A 22208-nucleotide genomic window follows, 5' to 3' on the forward strand; every position below is an offset into this window, starting at 1 on the left:
ATTATTTTATTTTTGTATCTATCTTGTACTGATAATTTGTTTTTCACGTTTAATATTTAAAATCAAACTCACTTTACTGAAATTTATTAATACATACAAATGTAAGATAAATTTTGTTACAGTCAAAAAAATTTACATTTAAAATACTTATGTAAATAATTTGAATTTAAATAAGGTTAAACTAAACATTTATTGATTCATATTTTTCGAATTTCCACCCACACACCTCCAACAGGTGTTAATATAAGAGTTTCTGCGTTGAAATCTAATGGAACGCTGCTTTTATCACAGATAAAGAATCGAAAGTTTCTCAGCAAGGTTACAAGTCCAACACGTATTTGCATCATTCCAAATCTCAACGCAATACAATTCCGTGGCCCATCACCGAACGCTAAAAATGAGCAATGTGGTCTTAACTTTACATTTTCAGGCAAAAATCTGTCTGGGTCAAATTTTAACGGATCGGGATACCATTCGGGATCATGTTGTATAGCATATACTGGTATCCATACAGTTGTTTCTTTCTCAATAATCTTATCTGTTCCAGGTACTTGATAGTCTTCTTGAGTTCTACGTATGAGATGAGCAACAGGAGGATATTTTCGAAGTGTTTCTACAATAGATAAAAGTACATTGAGAATTAGTCATTTAATTTTATATACTCTTGCTGTAAATAGTTCATAAATGTACATATCGTATGTTTACCATTAATAACTTGATCCAAATAAGTCATTTCCATCATAGCTTCATATGTAAATTCTCCATTATGTTTTTCAATTATTGTATTAATTTCATTTCTCAATTTATCTTGAATATCTTGATTGACGGCTAATTCATGTATTGAATAGGACATTGTGGTGGATGATGACTCGAAACCGGCCAAAAAAAAAGCAAACACTTGGGCTGCAATTTCTTCAAATGTTAAACAATCAAGATTATTGTCCTCAGTATCATCAAGTTTTCCATACTTTCCTAACTGAATTAACAAATCCATTAAATCGCGTCTTCTGACATTATTTTTTATACGATAATCCATGGTTTGCTTAACAACACCTAAAAAAAATTTACTAACTTCTTCTCTAGTACATGTTATTCGCAATCTTGCTGCCAATTTTTTAAATGTATAAACAAAAATCTGCCCAACTGCAGTATTTTTAGGATTTTCGAATACAGTTTTTCCCATGCGAAGAAATTTTGCACTTGGATCTTTTAAACTATTACAATCGATTCCGAAAGCGCATGTACCAACTACATCTGTTGTAAAACGACCAAAAAGTTCTCTCATTTCAATAATATCATTTTCTTTAATTAATTCACGTAAAGTTGCTTGAAGTTCTTCACCAACTTTGACTATTGTACTAAACATAAATTTCATTTTACCTGATGTAAATGTTGGTGTTAATTTGGGACGTAAATTTTTCCATTTTTGTGCATCTAAAGCAAATAAATGAGCTGATAGTGGATCATCTTTTTCATTATAATAAACTCCACGATCATTAAAATAGTGAAAATCTTTTATCAATATATTTTTAACTAAATCGATATCTAATATAAATGCAAGCGGACTTGTAAAAATATATATTCCAATAAATGGATATTTTCCTTTTTCTTTATCATAACATTCTTTCGCTTGTTGAGAAGAATGAATTTTATATTTAAAACCTTGTAAATTACCAAATGGTATACGGGGTTGTAAAGACGGAATACCTCGTTTTGTCCAATAACTATATTTGTAGGTAAAAAATCCATATATGAATGTAAGTATAAATATTATAATGTAGAGGAAATATAATCCAATATCCATTTTTGCCAGCTTAAGTACGAAAAAGACAATTTTCCTAGTTCCAGTTTTCTTTGAACTAAAAAAATTAATAAAGTTAAAAATATTTTAAATAGCTATGTGAGGGGATATTTTTCATATTTGTATATTGTAAATTGTCTTTAGTGCTGCATATTATTTAAAAACATAACTCAACTACGGAAATTTAATTTTTTTACCAAAAAATTAATCCGTTGCAAAATTTAGGTTTTTATTCAAGCCTCCTGGTTCTTCTCTAGCCGCTTTTTTAAGCATAAGAACAATTACTTAATGCGTTTTTCAAAAAGCTTAATCTAATACGACATATTTTTACTCATATACATATGTATAAATTACATAATTATGTGTGTAAAACTGAAATTTAAGTTAAAAACTAGTTCTGTCTTAAAATATACATAATCAATTTTAATACCTAAAATTCCGAATGTTTTTATAAAATGTATACTTACAAAAATTTCCCATGTTCACAATATTAAATTAATTATGTAGTTCTAAATCAATATACCTAAAATTTCTTAAATAACAATTCCGTGCACAATCAAAACAATTCTGTTATGCTATGCCTCAACAACTGATTGTCATAAAAGTAAGAGAGATTCGAATTGAATTTTAATAATATAGGAAATCATCATATACATACTTAACATGTGACTCTAGTGACATAATTTGATAGATATATGTATACATGTACATATTTATAATTTGATCCCAATTAACATTGAACAAACCTGTTCTATTTCATTTGTCAAGATCAGAACTTTCGTATTTTATTTAGAAAAGTTCCTTAAAAAAATTAAATTAAAAAGTTTTAGAAAGTATTTCTAAAATTGCTGAAAACTTTTTTCAAAGAGCTTTGACTATAAACTTTTTCTGTTAAAAACTAAATATAACCGTTAAAACTTTGAAACACACCTTTCCAAAAGGCTAAAATGTTATTTCGAAAATGTTATGAAATTTTCTTATACATTTAAAATTGAATTTAAATACTACCTCTTACGAAAAAAGAATTGTTTTTATAAGCTTGTGCTTAGTATATGCGAATATTTTATTATTCTCGTAAAAATAATCGAGTCACTACGGTTAAACCGTAGTGCAAATATTTTTAATAACCTTAACCGTAAATTGCAAGAGTTAACTTGAACATTTTCTCTAAGCGAATATATTTTCGAAACAACATGAAATTAAAATTTCCAAAAATATTCAATTTACCGAAATACAAATTATTTTATTTGATCTTTTTCTTTATGAACAAAAATATTATCCGCACATCCACGAAAACGAAATCCTACAGCAGACTCGTAAATATGTATGTAAGTATGTATACAGATATTAATTTACATTTTCACAATTTCTCAATTTGCACCCATACTCCCCCGTTTGGTGTTAACATAATACCGTTTGGGTCAAAATCTATTGGTATATTAGTTTTTTTGCAAATTTTGAATCGAAAGTTTCTTAATAAACTTATTAGTCCAATACGTGCTTGCATCATTCCAAATCTTAAACCAAGACAATTACGTGGTCCATCACCAAATGCTAAAAACGTATGATTTGGTCTCAGTTGAACATTTTCAGTTGAAAATCTTTCTGGATCAAATTTTAATGGATCTGGATACCATTCGGGATCATGATGTATAGCATAGACTGGTATCCAAACTAATGTTTCTTTCTCAATAATCTTATCTGTTCCTGGTATTTTATAATCCCTTTGAGCCTCACGTGGAAGAATAGCAACAGGTGGATACTTTCGAAGTGACTCTACAATAAACATATACGTATAAAATTGTTAATTGGTTATCAGAATGTGAATTGCAATAATTATAATAGTTACCGTTAATAACTTGATCCAAATAAGTCATTTCCATTGTCGCTTCATATGTAAATTTTCCATTATGTTTTTCAATTATTGTATTAATTTCATTTCTTAATTTGTCTTGAATTTCTTGATTAATTGCCAATTCATATATTGAATAACACATTGTAGTGGATGATGTCTCGAAACCGGCCAAAAAAAATACATATGCTTGGGCTGCAACTTCTTCAAATGTTAAATGTCCAACATATTGCTCATCGTTATTGAAGTCATTTTCCTCAAGTTTTCCATATTTTCTTAATTGAATCAACATATCCATAAAATCGTTACGTTTGATATTATATTTTATGCGGTGCTCCATTGTTTCTCTAACGACACCCAAAAAAAAATCGCCAACATCCTTTCTGGTTGTTGTTATTCGAAGCAATTTTGCCAGTTTTTTAAACGTAAACACAAAAGCAGTATTTTTAGGTTTTTCAAATGCAGTCTTTGCCATATGAAGAAATTCAGCATTTGGATCTTTTAAGCTATTGCATTCAATTCCAAAAGCGCAAGTGCCAATTACATCTGTTGTAAAACGACCTAAAAGTTCTTTCATTTCAATAATATCATTTTCTTTAATTAATTCACGTAAAGTTTCTTGAAATTCTTCACCAACTTTGACTATTGTACTAAACATAAATTTCATTTTACCAGATGTGAATGTTGGTGTTAATTTGTGACGTAGCTTCTTCCACTTCTGTCCATCTAAAGAAAATAAATGAGCTGATAGTGGATCATCTTTTTCATTATAATAAACTCCACGATCAATGAAATTTTGAAAATCCTTAACTAATATATTTTTAACTAAATCAATATCCAATATTAAAGCAAATGGATTCGTAAAAAAGTACATTCCAACAAAAGAAAATTTTCCTTTTTCTTTATCATAAAACTCTTTCATTTTTTGTGATGGATGCATAGTACGATGAAATTCTAAATAATGATGTGGTGTACTACGTTTTTCCCAATATTTACGTTTGTTGGTAAAAACTCCATATAAAAATGTTGCAATATATATTATAGTGTAATTAATGCATTTTTCGATATCCATTTTAATATTCTAATTATTTGCCAATCTAATAGAAAAATTTCTATAATTTGGTTTTCGATATTATTTTAATATATGTATGTACAAATGTATGTGGGAAGTTATATACCTAATTTTACATTATATACATTATATACCTATATGAGTGACAGTTCTACAATGACAGAATACAAAGTTCTCAACTTCTTGCTAATACATACTTGGTAGTAATAAGAACGATTTAAAATTTACTTTAAAGGTTTGTTACAAATTTATGTAGTTTCTAAGATATATTTATATGGTTGCACTAATATGTGCTCTAACTCTATTTGGTTTTATTGTAAATTAAATTAGTATGAATGTTTTTTGAATAAAATGTTTTTTATTCAAAAAACATTCATACTAACGTTAAAATGACATCGAAAACTTACTACAAAAGAAAAGAATCCTACAAAAATAACAATTAAGTATGTTAATAATTCAATAATTTTCCTTACCCTTCAAAAAAGTACGTTTATCCTGTTTTAAATTTAAATAAAATTTTGAATTTTGTTTTTAATTAAATAATAATAGTAATAGAAGTAACTGAGCACTTATGAGAGCAAAAAACGAATTTTTAATTTTTCTTTATTTTTTTAATTGTTTTTCTAATATAGTTTTTATATTATAAATTAATTAAATATAAATTTAAAAAGCATGTGTGCACCTACGTTTTTTAATATTTTATTTAAAAGCTATTGCAAATATACACATGCACATATGCATATGTATAAATTTTTTTGTGTGCTATATTGCAAAAATAACAAATAACTGTCTCTATTCAAGAACGCACGTATCAATTTTGTTATTTAATATATAGAATAGTTTATTGCTTTGGCGATAATATGTAAGTAATAGTAATATTGTCAGAGTCCGTGCCCAAACATAATTTACTTTTTAATTTTTAAAGAAATATTCTTGATATTAGGGAAAGTATTGAAAGAAAAAAAACGAAAAGGAACAAAATTTAAACGTTAAAATTTAATAAAAATTAAATACGTAAATTCGTCATTCAAAATAAAAAACAAATCACTAAATTAAAAAATTTTCTCATGTGTATTTCTCAGAGGGCCTTCTTCCAGAATCCTGATTTACACTTATTACACCAATCTACATATATTACATATTATATTCTTAATTTTCATGTAATTTAAAAAAAAACGTAATTTTGATATTATAATTTTTTGTTAAAACATAAAAAAACTTAAAAAGTTAAAAAACGTTAAAATGACATCGAAAACTTACTACAAAAGAAAAGAATCCTACAAAAATAACAATGAAGTATGTTAATAATTCAATAATTTTCCTTACCCTTCAAAAAAGTACGTTTATCCTGTTTTAAATTTAAATAAAATTTTGAATTTTGTTTTTAATTAAATAATAATAGTAATAGAAGTAACTAGTCACTTATGAGAGCAATTTTGCAATGTTTAAATTCAAGAAGTAACAAAATATTTGTTCTTTACCGTAAAAGCTTTTAGAAAAATTAAAAAATAACTTATTTCGAAAAAAAAGCTTTGTAAGCTTTTGTAAAAAAGTTTTTAAAAGTATTTTAAAGTATATAAATCTATTTATATACGATTTGCACACACTTCTACAACTTTCATAATGCATTTAATACGCTGAATTTACTTTGAATTTGAAGAAGTATATGTATATAAACCTACAACGCAAATCAAACATATCGTTTCAGGCTCTGTCACATATTTTTAGGATAGGCAACACAACGTAACTCAATCATAATATCAGCAGTGCTGCCGCAGTTGTGTAAATATCTTCTTATTAATATTAGCCTAAGTGAATCAACCCATAAAATCGTTACTTTTGATATTATATTTTATGCGGTGCTCCATTTTTTCTCTAACGACACCCAAAAAAAAATCGCCAACATCCTTTCTGGTGGTTGTTATTCGAAGCAATTTTGCTTGTTTCTTAAACGTAAACACAAAAGCAGTACTTTTAGGTTTTTCAAATGCAGTCTTTGCCATATGAAGAAATTCTGCATTTGGATCTTTTAAGCTATTACATTCAATTCCAAAAGCGCAAGTGCCAATTACATCTGTTGTAAAACGACCTAAAAGTTCTTTCATTTCAATAATGTCATTTTCTTTAATTAATTCACGTAAAGTTTCTTGAAATTCTTCACCAACTTTGACTATTGTACTAAACATAAATATCATTTTACCAGATGTGAATGTTGGTGTTAATTTGTGACGTAGCTTCTTCCACTTCTGTCCATCTAAAGAAAATAAATGAGCTGATAGTGGATCATCTTTTTCATTATAATAAACTCCACGATCAATGAAATTTTGAAAATCTTTAACTAATATATTTTTAGCTAAATCAATATCCAATATTAAAGCAAATGGATTCGTAAAAAAGTACATTCCAACAAAAGAAAATTTTCCTTTTTCTTTATCATAAAACTCTTTCATTTTTTGTGATGGATGCATAGTACGATGAAATTCTAAATAATGATGTGGTGTACTACGTTTTTCCCAATATTTACGTTTGTTGGTAAAAACTCCATATAAAAATGTTGCAATATATATTATAGTGTAATTAAAGCATTTTTCGATATCCATTTTAATATTCTAATTATTTGCCAATCTAATAGAAAAATTTCTATAATTTGATTTTCGATATTATTTTAATATATGTATGTACAGATGGATGTGGGTAGTTATATATCTACACATGCACATATGCATATGTATAAATTTTCTTGTGTGCTATATTGCAAAAATAACAAATAACTGTCTCTATTCGAGAACGCACGTATCAATTTTGTTATTTAATATATAGAATAGTTTATTGCTTTGGCGATAATATGTAAGTAATAGTAATATTGTCAGAGTCCGTGCCCAAACATAATTTACTTTTTAATTTTTAAAGAAATATTCTTGATATTAGGGAAAGTATTGAAAGAAAAAAAACGAAAAGGAACAAAATTTAAACGTTAAAATTTAATAAAAATTAAATACGTAAATTCGTCATTCAAAATAAAAAACAAATCACTAAATTAAAAAATTTTCTCATGTGTATTTCTCAGAGGGCCTTCTTCCAGAATCCTGATTTACACTTATTACACCAATCTACATATATTACATATTATATTCTTAATTTTCATGTAATTTAAAAAAAAACGTAATTTTGATATTATAATTTTTTGTTAAAACATAAAAAAACTTAAAAAGTTAAAAAACGTTAAAATGACATCGAAAACTTACTACAAAAGAAAAGAATCCTACAAAAATAACAATGAAGTATGTTAATAATTCAATAATTTTCCTTACCCTTCAAAAAAGTACGTTTATCCTGTTTTAAATTTAAATAAAATTTTGAATTTTGTTTTTATTAAATAATAATAGTAATAGAAGTAACTAGTCACTTATGAGAGCAATTTTGCAATGTTTAAATTCAAGAAGTAACAAAATATTTGTTCTTTGCCGTAAAAGCTTTTAGAAAAATTAAAAAATAACTTATTTCGAAAAAAAAGCTTTGTAAGCTTTTGTAAAAAAGTTTTTAAAAGTATTTTAAAGTATATAAATCTATTTATATACGATTTGCACACACTTCTACAACTTTCATAATGCATTTAATACGCTGAATTTACTTTGAATTTGAAGAAGTATATGTATATACACCTACAACGCAAATCAAACATATCGTTTCAGGCTCTATCACATATTTTTAGGATAGGCAACACAACGTAACTCAATCATAATGTCAATGGTGGTTGCCTCAGCTGTATGAACATCTTCTTATTAATATTACCCTAAGTGAGATCTCCAAGGCTTGCAGAAGGAATAACTGAATATGTACACTTGTTCAAATTCAATGTAAATTTAGCGTATTAAATGTATTATAAAAGTTGTAGATGTGTATACAAATCGTTTGGATAATAATTAAGCGTTTCGTTTTGCAGATTTCTTCAAGTACATATATGTATATAAGTAGATCATGTATTAATTTTAGTCAACCTTAGTTTTAGTGGACAAACTTAGCGAAAACAAAACATTAAACATTTTTCATATAAATTTACATTTAAGCATCAGTCGGGTTAACCGATTGTAATCAATTGTATAGTATATCATATAAATTATGAAAATTTAATTCAAAATAATATCTAAATTTTGTAAACGTATGCAAGAGAAGAAAACTAATATCACTTCCAAATTTAATTATTAATTTTATTTCTCTTATTTTTAATTACTATTAACTATGATAATAGAATTATAAATATATATGAAGACTAATTTTAAAAATATTTCTTTTTAGTAAGAGTAAAATAAATATAATTTGCGTATACATAACAATTTTGTATACTTTTTATAATAAATAAACAAAACTCCAAAATAAAATGTTAAAAATTAAAAATGCAACAGGAAACAAAGTACGAGATCTTCGATCTATCCAATTAGCTACTTCTTTAGGTGTCATGGTTGTCCAACCGAGTGATGCTTCATTAAAACCATTATTGTTACCATCTAATGTTGAATTTGTTATTATATTTACTCTATTTGCCAAATTTAATGGTTTTATATTATAAGATATTTTACCATTTTCAATATGAACATCATTTTGTGATTCTGTCCGAATAATTGTTGGTATACGTCTTACTGTTGTTGATGATGTTAAAAAGCGTGTATTACCCTACAAATGAATTTTAAATTTTTAAACGGGTATGTACTATAATAACAAAATGTTTATATATGTTTATGTATATATATGAACTTCTTTAATTTTTACATTTGCAATTGATTGATTTACATCGATAGGTTTTAATGTGTTTTCAACAAATAAATTTGCACAAGATTTAGCTTTTTGTAATTCCCCAAACTCTTTTCGTACTAAACGGGGTGTTAACGTTGATTTAAGTATATACTTCGAATTAACCTTTTTTAATTTAACCTCCTTATGTCTTCTCCATATTATATTAACAAAAGCAAATTCTACTAAACTGCCAAAAATGAAGGCTGTGCACCCCAAGAACCAAATTTCTGATACTTTAATATAACTAACTTTTGGAAGGGTTTTACTTTGAGCTGATGCCAATGTGATAAATGCTAACATAGTATTGATTCCTGTAATTAAATAAATATAGAGTTTAAGTTGCTGCGTTTAAAGTATTTTTTTTTATTAAGGTTAGTACCTAACGTAATCCTGGGAGCAGATTGATCCGCTTGTAACCAAAACGACACCCATGATATAGCAACAATCATGATTGATGGTAAAAAATAGCTTAGCAAATAGAATCCCATTTCCCTTGCTAAATATACTGTGAAATGTAAACAACTATAGTTTCCAGCTAAAATTATAAATCCCATCAAAAATTTATTCGATTAATGTACTGAGAATATATCTTTTTTATTCTACAATATTATTAATTATATAACTTATATTTACCAAAAGCTCCATGTCTCAAGTCTGATAAATTGGCTACAATTGTTTGTTGAGTTTGATTAAAAGCTAATAATTTATATTCTGTTAAATGTGTATCTGGAGCTAAAGTAACTGGAGACATTATTTCCCATAATAATACCAATTCTGTAGTATTGTACATCCAACTTTCAAACGTCGCCTTACATTGTTGTTCATCTAACGGAAATTTTTTCAAATTCATCCAACAATATAATGTCGCTTGTATTCTTGTTGATAATATTACAGTGCCATCTGCAGATATTGATGTTAAATAATCTTTTTGATCAGTACCAAGAACATCAGAATTTTTTTCATTCGATATAAATATGTGCGGTTTCCAAATAGCGTCACGTAATGATTTTTCACCAAAAATCGGTTGATTACGATTAGGTGAGACTTGTTTAAATGCTAAACGTGGATCAACGAATCTTAATTGTAAAAGGGCATGAATTTTAAACTGTAAATTATCCGCTCCAAGAATTTGCATAAAATATATATGAGCTCTAGCATAAACCTTTACTGGTAACCGTTTTCGATCTTTTCCTTCACCGTCAAATGCTAAAAAAATTGTTATATTTTTATATATGCATACACATATGTTTAAATTTGAAAAAATATTTTAAATTTGGAAAAACTTTATGTATATACGTTAACTTACTTAACGGTCTCTCCAATCGATCGTATCGACATTTATGTACTAATCTCTCAATAAGTTGAGTCTGTGAATTTAAATTAAGAGATTTCTGTAAAATTTGTTTCAAAATTTGTATTTCTTTTAATAAACCTGATATATAATATTAAGTAGGGGCCCAAAACCGCACTGTCACCTCCTAGTGGTGGGCCCCGGTAATGGCGGAGGATAAAGGGGTGATTGAAACGATCAAAGTTACGTTCGTGTCGTGGTCATGTCTCGCGGCGAGCCTCTTGCTTTGTGAGTTTCAGCCCTATATCTATACGTCAGCTGACGACAGGCGTCCCAAGTCAAGGTGGAACAGCATATGCCGATGACTGCGTGGCTAAGGGGGAGCTTAGTCGTTAGTATGCGGACTCTGGATACCAGGCGCCCTCCAGTTTAAATGAGCCTTCCCATGGTATGCCGGGCTCTGCCATGGGTGACTTTACTTTCCCGCGCTACTCGTGGGACAGAAATGGAAAACAACAACAACAACAACAAGACAAATAACAACAGTGACAACAACAACAACGACACTAAGGACAACATACAACCACTTAGTGCTCAAGGGTCTTCGGAACCAGAGCTTCTCTCAACTGACGCAGAGGAGGAACTCCTTCTCACGCCAGTGGAGGAAAAGGCGTCGCCTCCGATGGAGACGGATAATCAGGATCCTCTTGGACCTATTATCCAAAAAACTGAGGAGGACCTGAAAAGGTTGGACATCAGGGGAAAAAAACAATATTTCTCTGGTGCATCCAAGCGGCGTATCGCGGCTTATATCAGGGATGGCATGTCCCCAGAGGAAGCTCGCAGATACGAGAAGGAAAGGCTGGAAAAGCTGAAGGCCTGCGGATCGGTTGTTGTGGCCGACCATCCCCAAAAGAGGGAAAGGTCGGAAAGCAACACCCCTGATGCAGGGCCCTCAAAGAAGAGGTCGATGAAGGGCAATGTTGAGGAAAAGGTCCCTGGGAACATTCCTCAACAAAACCCGAAAATGACTTCTTATCGGGATGCAGTAGCACAGGTCAAGGTGGCCATCACTCATAGACTGCATCCAGAGGAAAGGCTATCCGAAGTCCAGATGGGGAAAATCAAAGTAGCCATCATGGATGAAATGGATAGGGTTGTGGACTCTCATCCACAATTCACTGTAGCGTTGCAAAGGGACGGATGGATATCCGTAACATGCAACAATCAAGACACCAGGGAGTGGATAACCAGTGTCTGCAGGAAGATAAAGCCTTGGGACGGTTGCGATGTCGTGGTACTGGATGGCGGCAGCATGCCCAAACAGCATGTCTGCGTCACCTACGTACCAAAGGACGAGACAACCGTCAGTCTCTCCAGGGACAAATTTCTAAGTAGGATAGGGAAGCAAAATCCCAGCCTCAAGATAAGTTCCTGGAGGGTGCTGAGGATGGATAAGGAAAAGGACGGGGGCTGCTCCATCACCTTTTCCGTGGATGATTCCGGATTGGAAGATCTACGGAAAGCGGAGTTCCGACTTTTCCTGAATTTCTTCCGTGTTACCGTTCGGGTTAAAGGAAGAAAATCCTCTCAAGGTGCTGGCGGCAGGGCAGGACAAAATAAAAAACCAGTGCCCACCGCGACAACGACAACGACGAGCACTTCAGGCCAACCAAAAGAGCCAAAACTCATTGGAAAGTCTGAAGTCGCTCCGAAAATGGCGGCAAGGGAAACGGAAGGACCATCGACCAGCACGCCAAATACAAGCGTCCCGGGGGAACCAAAAGGGCTCAAGCCCATTGGGAAGCCCGGAAATGCTTCGGTATTTGCTGTTGGAGGGGCCAGCGTGGCACCTGGGGCGGCAAAAGAGGCTGTGGCAGGGCAGGCGCCCACCAAGATGTGTAAAAAGGCGAAAATGGGAGGTAAGGCTCATGTAAAGCCTTTGTCTAAAGGGCCAAAGCCCATAGACAAGAGCCGGAGGAAATAATATGGCTGTGAGGTGCATCCAAATAAATCTACAGCATGCTAGGGCATCTACTGATGTTCTGGCTCATAGATTTATGAAGGATCACCTCGATATCGCCCTTATCCAAGAGCCTTACATAGTGAAGGATCAGGTTAAGGGCCTAACAGGTGAGCTATTGTATGATAATACAACTGGGGGCAGGCCTAGGGCTTGCATCTTGTTTAGTAAAAAGCTAACGTATTTTCCCATTCCAGATTACTGTTCTAAGGATCAGGTAGCTGCGTTGGTGAAGGTGAAGTCCTGCGGGGGCTGGACAGAGTTCATTGTGTGCTCATCCTACCTCCCGGGGGACTGTGCCCACCCGGACGAGCAACTGAAGGATCTAGTGGACTTTTGTGGAAGGAGGAACTTCCAACTTATAATAGGAAGTGATGCCAATGCCCACCACACCGTCTGGGGAAGCAGCAATATAAACAAAAGAGGTGAGTGCCTACTTGAATTTATATATAGCAATAAATTAATGATTATGAATGAAGGCAATAGGCCGACATTCATAAATGCAATTAGGGAAGAGATCCTTGACATCACCCTTTGCACTGAATTTATCGGCAGTAGGATTGGTGGATGACATGTCTCAAATGAGACATCCATGTCCGATCATAGGCAGATTAGGTTTGATATCATGGTCTCCGGGGGCCTGGCAGAAGAAATATATCGGGTGCCCCAATCCACAGATTGGAGTCAATTCGAAACGCTCCTCATGAATGGGATTAGATCCGTTCCTGCTTCTGTCAGAACGGTGATGGATATCGAACTGGCCAGCGAGGCCCTGACGGCGGCTATTACTAATGCCTATCACGGGAGCTGCCGTGCTAAGCCGAGGCGGAGCAATAGGAAGTGCCCGTGGTGGAATGAAGAGCTTTCAAGGCTTAGACTAAAGACCAGAAAGCTATTCAATAAGGCCAAGGCGTCAGGTTCGTGGGAAGAGTATAAGGACTCACTCACAAAATACAATAAAGAAATTAGGAAAGCGAAGAGAATCTCGTGGAGGGCGTTCTGCAAGGGCATTGATGAACTCCCCAGCAGTGCGCGTCTTCACAGGGTGCTTTCCAAAAAGTATGCTAGTAGGTTGGGCCTAATGGAACGTCCTGATGGCTCCATGACTGAGAACGGAAGGCAGACGTTGGAGCTTATGGCGTCAACGCACTTTCCTGACTCGGAGATTCTTCGGAATCACTCAAATGCAGTCATCGAACCGGGGGCACCCTGGCCCAGGAGGGATGACTGGCAGCGATCCCGTCTGGTTTTCACGATGGGCAGGATTAGATGGGCTGTTTTCTCTTTCAGGCCCTTCAAATCTCCAGGTGATGACGGGATATATCCTGCATTTTTGCAGAGGGGTTTCCAACATATCGCTAGAGCACTGTTGGGAATTTTTCGCGCCAGCTATGCGTGGGGTTACATCCCTCAGGCATGGAGGGTGGCTAAAGTGACGTATATTCCGAAGGTAGGTAAGCGACCAAGCAACCACCCAAGGTCTTTCCGTCCAATCAGCCTTACTTCTTTTCTATTGAAAGCAATGGAAAAAGTGATTGATAGATTTATACGGGACGGTGCACTGGGAAGCAATCCCTTGCATGAATCTCAATACGCCTATCAGTCGGGAAGGTCTACTGTACTCGCTCTGCAGAGTCTGGTGGGGGTCCTTGAAAACTCACTGGAAGTGCGGGAGGTAGCAGTTGGCTGCTTCCTTGATATAGAGGGAGCTTTTGACAACACCCCATATCATGTCATCTGTGAGTCGTTGCACAAACGAGGGATTAATGAGACGACTAGCAGATGGGTCAATCGGATGCTACAGGATAGGATTATTAAGTCCACCATAGCTGACGATATACTCTTCATCTCCGCTGCAAAAGGATGTCCGCAGGGCGGGGTTCTTTCGCCCCTCCTGTGGTCCATTGTAGTGGATGATCTAATAGCTGCTCTCAGGGGCTCCGGGGCGCGTGTCTGGGGATACGCTGACGATGTGGCCTTCGTCGTGCGGGGAAAATTTGAGAGCACTATTTCTGATCTTCTACAGCAAAATTTACGTGTTGTGGAAAGGTGGTGCAAAGGCGTTGAGTTAAATATAAATCCAAGCAAGAGCACTTTGGTCGCCTTCACCAGACGCAGAAGCAGGGACAGATTAACGAGCCCAATTCTGTTTGGTGAACGTATCAGTTACTCGAGGGAGGTGAAGTATCTGGGGGTAACCCTGGATGATCGTCTCTCTTGGAATACCCATATCGATAGAGTTATCGGGAGAGCTACAGCGGCCTTGTGGACGTGTAGGAGCTTCATCGGGGGGACCTGGGGAATTGGTCCCAGAATAGCACTGTGGCTATATACGGCCCTTGCTAGGCCCATCGTCACCTATGCGTCGATTGTATGGTGCCGTAAGGCTCAGCAGGCGGGTGTGTGGGTCAAGCTTGAAAAGCTACAGAGGCTTTCCTACCTGGGAGTGACCGGGGCAATGCGGACGGCTCCCACCGCTGCATTGGAGTTGATGATCGGATTGCCGCCACTGCACCTCCATATCTTGAAGGAAGCTCGGCTAGTGACTTATCGACTTCTCTCTGGCGAGGACGGGGCAGGGCTAAAGTTGGCCCACAGGACTCACAAAGACTTCATTGAGACCGATCCGATCCTAAGAATAACCATGTCGGATACCTGTCTGCCGCGGTACAACTTCGACCACAGGTACAGGGTTCTGTTTCCCGATCGATGGACGTGGGATCGGGGTGGCTAGGTACTTAGGCCGGGTTCGAGCGTGTGGTATGCGGACGGGTCCAAAACGGAGTCGGGTGTAAGTTCGGGCGTATACTGTGTCCGCCCGGACACGCGTGTATATGCAACCCTTGACCCGTATTGCACAGTGTTCCAAGCCGAAATAAATGCAATAGATCTGTCTGAGAGTCAATTTAGAAAGGGGGTATAGAAACCGCACCATCTATGTGTTCTCAGACAGCAGGGCTGCACTGCTGGCGCTCCGTTCAGCTCAGGTTACATCCAAGCTGGTCTGGAGCTGCCTTGCTGCACTTATGGAATTGGCATCGGAAAACAGAGTGATGCTCATTTGGGTGCCGGGCCATAGTGGCCATGCGGGCAACGAAGTTGCCGATGAGTTGGCGCGGAGGGGATCTGGGGCTGCCTTTGTGCAGCCGCTGCCTTTCTGTGGTCTGCCTTCTTCCGCCGTGGGGGCCAGGCTTGCCTGCCTACTCGCGGCAGAATGCAGTCGTCACTGGCGGGACACGAAAGGGTGCCGTCATGCGAAGGTGTTTGTTCCGGCGTGCTCCGGCGGATTCGCTGCGGAGTTGCTGGGGATGAGCAGGAGCCGGGTTCGCACTATTGCGAATTTCTTCACGGGGCACTGCCCGGTGAAATACCACCTGCACAGGCTGGGGAAGTCGGGCTCCCCCCTGTGCAGATTTTGTGGGGGTGGCGATGAGACCGCCGTGCACATTCTCTGCGACTGTCCGGCACTGGCTGTTCGGCGCCGCAATTGTCTTGGACATGGGTCCCTAAGTGTTCGGGAACTATTGTCCAACTCTCTTAGGGATATCTCCGGCTTTGTGATTGGGACGGGGATATTATAGACGGAAGGGTGGGGTGGCTACAATAAGTCAAAAATGGCTGCGGTGGCTTGGGGGGATGCTCCTGTCCCCACTCAGTTCCCTTAGAATCTACAATCTACAATAATATTAAGTAATTAATAATAAAAAAAAACGGATAAAAATTTCTAATGTTTAAAGTACGACATTCAAAATTACTTATATTTCAATCGTATAAATATATAAAATTTTTGTATAAAAATTTATTTTGTATAATGGACATATTTATAGTTACTTACCTGTGAAAAAGAATCAGCATTTTCTAAAGATGGGCAATTGTCATTTCTGAAAAAGAAATCTTAAGATTAATTTTTCCAATTGTCAATTTTTTTCAATTTATTCAATATATTAGTGAATTAACCTTTTCTAACCTAAGCCCAAAAAACAATCACATTTTTTTGATAATGCTAAAAATTTTACTTGATGAACAACCAGGCCTTACAATGAAATTCGATTTTCGTGAATCGATTTTCGTATTTGCAGAAATGGAAAGGTAGTACCATCAATTTGTAGTACCATACAAATTGATTGATCGGAATACGAAAACCGTTTCATGCAAATAAAATTACATAGTAAGGTCCCATCATATTACATAGTGAGGGCTTATTTAATGAATACATATGTATAATAAAGGAAACTTAATATCAGTTATACTTACTTTACTATAACTATTGCTTCTGTTTGATTTCTTTCTTCCTTAGATTCTTCTTCTCTAAGTTCAATATTTGGTGTTACATTTGCTGGCGGAATTAATAATTCTTCAGTTATATTGACTTCCGGTAGTAATGTGGTTATTTCTAAAATATTCTCTGTAGAGCTTTTAATATCCAAATCTGTATTATTATTTATTAATAATAAATATTCGGTTGAATTTTCATCATCTATATTTAGGAATTCCACAACATCTGTTGTTGTTGTAAAATTTTCAGCATATATTTTACAAATAATGTTTAGAATTATTAAAATTAAACTAGTTTTCCATGTGGAAAACATTTTTTAAATTTGATTTTATTTATTTGCTTTGATTATTTAGATTGAGAAAGTTTATTAATTTAAATTGCATTTACTTAGTTTGATCTAAAAATATACACAAATGTAATAAAATAAAATATGTATGGATGCACTTAGTGTATATTTATAGTTTATATGTATGTGTTAGTTAAAATATTCTAAACTTTAAAAAAAACTGTGTAAAAGTTAATTTAGAAGAAGATAATTAAAAAATTATTAACTATTAGGAATATAAAAAGTTTTAAAATAAATTAAGTAATGTCAAAATTAATGAACAAATTAACAAGTTATAATAAAATTGTATAATAGTTTCAGAAAGCACTTTAAACCTAACGAATTTTCATAACAATGAGGTGACCACAATTTGTTAAATTTCTTAACGTGTAAGTTTGTGCCGGAATGGCTTCTATTGAACAATGTCGGATTAAAAACAAGTAGGTACTACAAAAGCTCTTTTACATATTTTCTTTTTTTCTTTCTTTTTAGGGGTTAAATATGAAATGGTTCATTTGAAATGGATGATGTGTCAATTGATGCTGATGTCGTGAATTTCGACTTAAATATGTAATTTGAAAGTGAAAAACTTTAATCACATTCAGGTTTAGTGAAGCAGTACTACAAAAAAACGATTGAAAACCAAGGCGAAACACCAAACTATTATTTGAAATATAATTGTTTTAGACACATTAATCGCTTTTAGGCAATATGTCTATATATACATACATGTGCAAAGGGAACATACATACAAAGGGAACTAATATATTTATGTAAACTAGTTAAAGATCAGAGATTCGAAAATAATGTAAAAACAAGGATAAATTTTATTATAATAATTAATTCTTACATATGTATGTTCATATTTCTACATAGCTATAAATTAGAATTTTTTGATAAACATTTATTTTTAAAATAATATTTTCGATTAACTTTATCTCATAATATTATATTTGCTTCAGAGTAATTATAAATGTGTGTATAATATTAATATGCACCCATGTAGTGTAATTATATTATTTCCCATGATATTTTATATATATGTAGGTATTTAAAATATTTGTTCTGTATTATTATAGGAATAAAAAAATAAAAAAAATAATTGAATAAACTGCATTTTTTATTCTTTTTTTTAAGTTTTAAAAAAAGTATACATATGTATTTAGTTTGCTCTAATAATAGCTACAAAATTATATTTCAAAATACTCAAAATTTAAAGTATATTTTAAATAAATTTACATTATGTATTAAACATTAAACGCCTCTTACATAAATAGGTATAAGTCATATATAAAATTATAGAAAAAGAAAAAGACAACTGAAAATATTGGAATTTTTATTAGAAATAATTTAAATCATTCAATTCTAATTAAGTATGAAGATATCGATATTACTGATTTAGTAATTCGTCTAGCTAGAGCGGAAATATGATGCCACCTATAAATTGATTTTAAATACATTTTTGTTTAGCGTCAATAAAACTCTACAAGTGCTTTTATTTGCTAGCATTTTATACACCAATTAAGCAAAAATTTTATTTTATTTTTTGTTTTTATCACGAAATTAATTGTAAGTTTTTATAATTAAAAACAATATGCGAATTTTTTTTATAAAAATATTAAAAAAATGGGATTTTGTTTTTCTATTCATATTTGTATATGAGATTCACATACATATATAAGAAATGAAAATTTATATTTAATTCAAATATTTTATATAATAAAATTTTGTTAAAATATTAAAATATCTTGAGAACAATTGTGTCTTGTTTTACATATACATATATTATTTAAGCTCTTGTTGTAATCAAGTGTGAATTTTATTAATGAAAATGTGCAAACCTTGTACAGTAAAACAATAATTTTTCATGAGAAATTTCAAATAAAAGTAATTTCATTAACAAGTATATGCATTTATAAATTTTTTCATTCAATAAAATTTAACTAAATACAATTCAAATAATTGAACATTCAAACATGCAATACATATTCTTATAGCGTTAAATTTATAATTATATAGCTTGAAAATTCTTATATTTTAAATATTATTATTATTTTTTAAACATATCTATATTGTATTTCAATTCAATTAGTACACCTTCTTATTTAGTAATTGTATAATTAAAAAACAATTGCCAGAAAAACAAAAAAATTTTCATCTTAACACTGAAAATAAATTTAACAACTAACTAAAACTTCCACGAATATCTCAATCTTAAGTTAAATTGCGCATACTATACAAAAATCAATTTTAAAATTTTTAGTGTGACCATATTTTTTTAATCGCCATGATGAAAAGGTTTAATTGACAGGAATACAAAAAAATTAAAGCACCTTGAAACTATGGGAAACTTTGTATTCATTTAAGGTTATTGAAATAAATTAATAAATTATAATATGTTTAATAGGTTAAACTTGATTTAAACCCTACACAAATTCAAAAAAAAACTTTGCCAATAGGGTGTGATAATTAACCCCATTGGCGCTACGTGCATCGGACTCGTGCACTTCTAGAGGTTCAGTAGAATTTTCTAAAACATAATATTAATATAAAATCAAATTAAATTTGAAACAAATATTATTTATCGCCGACAGTATATTAAAGTGTCTAGTGTTCTATCATAAACTTATAGATATTGAGCACTTAAGTATTCAGACGAGAGTATATATACATACAGATAGATAAAGAGAAGTGGGGGTCCGGATTTATTGGAATGTATATGTATGTGAATCTATAATTTGTGAAGTTATGGGGAATGTGTATAATTGTATAATATGAAAATATTTTATCAAATACTTAAAACAAATGACTTTTTGTAAAAATACTATATAGAGTATATACATATTTAAAAGTATACCTCAATATAACAGTATGTGTGACGTCGATTTTATACTATATAATACATATATCACTTTATTTGCATTTTTATTATTATTATAATTGAATTCGAGCAGTTTTTAAAAAAAAATAATATTATCGATTTAAATTTAGTATAAATTAGTTTTATTATAATTATGTAAGGTCGTTTTTCAATGTTTTTAAATTTTTAGGAAATAATCTAGAAGCAAATAGTAACAATTTTGATTGTATTAAATTATAATATTTTTGTATGATTTTATTTTTTGTGAATGTATTAAATTGCAATAAGTCTGCTGTTTAATAAAATTTCAATTAATGAAAATATAATTATTTGTATATTGGAAAACAATTTTTTTAATCTATTTTAAAAATTTAAGCACAGGCGAATAAAGGAAATTTTGTATTATTTTTAAAATTTATAAAATTTATGTATCTACATAATATATTGACATGCTATTTCAAATTTTTTACTTTCATTACTTTAATTTTTTGTCAATAGAGGTAGTTATCTATATTATTATTGTGTCTCTTATACTTTAACTATGTACATAATAAAATTTTTTGTAACACTCAGTTTTGACATAAAGTTGTTATCCTTCACTCAATACTGAATTAAAAAATCAAATATATTCAAAAAGGTAAAAGAGTAAAGAATATTAATTGAACGTATTTTAATCATAAAATTTTTAAAAAAAATATTTATAAACTTTTAAATAAATTATTTTTATTTTTAAATTGCACATTTACAATTAAAATTTAAATTTATTTTTTTTTGTTTCACTGTTCTTTTTTTTTAATTTTGTTTTTTTATATATTTATATAAATATTGTATATATACACTATTTTAATTTAATTATAGGTATAGTTGATCGTAACTAAAGAGTTAACGTACATACTTAAATATACTGAGAAGGGTAAATGAGTTGTTTTACTTGATTAAAGTTGATATTTACAATTTTATTTTTTTTCTCCGTTATTTTATATATACGCATGTACATGTGTGTATGCACATACACTTTTTTTTAATATTCTTACTTTCTTAATTATTTTCTTATTTTTAATTTTTACGTTCTTCTTAGGAGAATGATCGTTTATTAACTGATCAATTTTCATTAATTTTTGAGATAAAATATCTTAAATTTATAAAAGAAAAAGTATATAAAGGAAAAGTTTAGTTGAAAAATTTTATACATAAGTTAGGAAATTGTTGTTTTTTTTTTTTATTTTTACTATGCTTTTCTTGTCAACTTTAAGATCGGCTTATAATTTTTATTTATTTTTCATTTGTCGTCTAGCTAGTATGTAATATATTTTCTTTTTTAAACTTATTTCAACTTAGATCAATAAAATAATTTTGTTTTAGTTTTATATAGCTACACAATTTTAACAAAAATTTGTTAGATGTTACACACATATACGTTTGTATGAATACATATGTATATAAATTCTAAATTATAGTGTCTTTAAATGAAAACATTTGTAAATTAATAATTAAATTAACAATATAGAGCGAATTTCAATTACAGTATTTTTTATTAAAATAATTTTATATAAATAAATATTAATCTTTTCCGAAATCTCAAAAATAAATAATAAATTAAAGGCATGGTTTAATCGTCTTCAACTCGAATGCCAAAAGAGCATATACATATAGCTTAATTTCATTGAGTTTCTTTCCACTATCCCAACCTTTCCACGAAAGCTTCATGATTCTAAATGAAAGTTCAATTTATACAGGTTAAACTAAATATATTTATTAACGTTTTTTTTTATAATTTAAGCACTAATCTAATAATGTAAAGTCAAAGAAGCTTTAATGTAGGAGATTTAATAAATTATCAATTAATTATCTTGATTATCAGTAAATCTAATTTAATTCTAAATAAAAGTAAAAAAAAGAAGAAAAAGGAATATGCAC

The 22208-nt window shown here is 31.5% G+C and overlaps 3 protein-coding genes across 4 annotated transcripts; all 3 read right to left on the reverse strand.

Annotated features, from left to right (window-relative positions):
• Positions 1-18: 18 nt before the first annotated feature.
• LOC129608443 (probable cytochrome P450 6a20) lies at positions 19-4575 on the reverse strand. Its single transcript, XM_055519937.1, has 4 exons — positions 3651-4575; positions 3166-3577; positions 706-1859; positions 19-613 (listed from the first exon to the last, which is right to left on the reverse strand). The coding sequence occupies exons 1-4, from the start codon at positions 4573-4575 to the stop codon at positions 198-200; spliced, it is 2907 nt and encodes a 968-aa protein (XP_055375912.1). The 3' UTR covers positions 19-197.
• A 1967-nt stretch (positions 4576-6542) lies between these two features.
• On the reverse strand, positions 6543-7325 carry LOC129608444 (cytochrome P450 6a2-like). Its single transcript, XM_055519938.1, has one exon. It carries the CDS (start codon positions 7323-7325, stop codon positions 6543-6545), a length of 783 nt encoding a protein of 260 aa, XP_055375913.1.
• Positions 7326-8912: 1587 nt separating this feature from the next.
• LOC129608323 (pH-sensitive chloride channel 2-like) lies at positions 8913-21377 on the reverse strand. 2 transcript variants are annotated; one of them, XM_055519777.1, is made up of 9 exons: positions 21183-21377; positions 17085-17503; positions 16666-16711; positions 10823-10883; positions 10150-10722; positions 9896-10051; positions 9493-9827; positions 9303-9396; positions 8913-9230 (listed from the first exon to the last, which is right to left on the reverse strand). In XM_055519777.1, the coding sequence occupies exons 2-9, from the start codon at positions 17417-17419 to the stop codon at positions 9073-9075; spliced, it is 1758 nt and encodes a 585-aa protein (XP_055375752.1). In that variant the 5' UTR covers positions 17420-17503; positions 21183-21377; the 3' UTR covers positions 8913-9072. The 2 variants fall into 2 exon arrangements, with proteins under 2 accessions (XP_055375752.1, XP_055375751.1); XM_055519776.1 differs by having other exon boundaries at positions 8913-9396.
• Positions 21378-22208: the final 831 nt, after the last annotated feature.

This window comes from Condylostylus longicornis, unplaced genomic scaffold, assembly GCF_029603195.1.
Source record: "Condylostylus longicornis isolate FDR11 unplaced genomic scaffold, ASM2960319v2 ptg000031l, whole genome shotgun sequence".
In the NCBI taxonomy this organism is placed as follows: Eukaryota; Metazoa; Arthropoda; class Insecta; order Diptera; family Dolichopodidae; genus Condylostylus; species Condylostylus longicornis.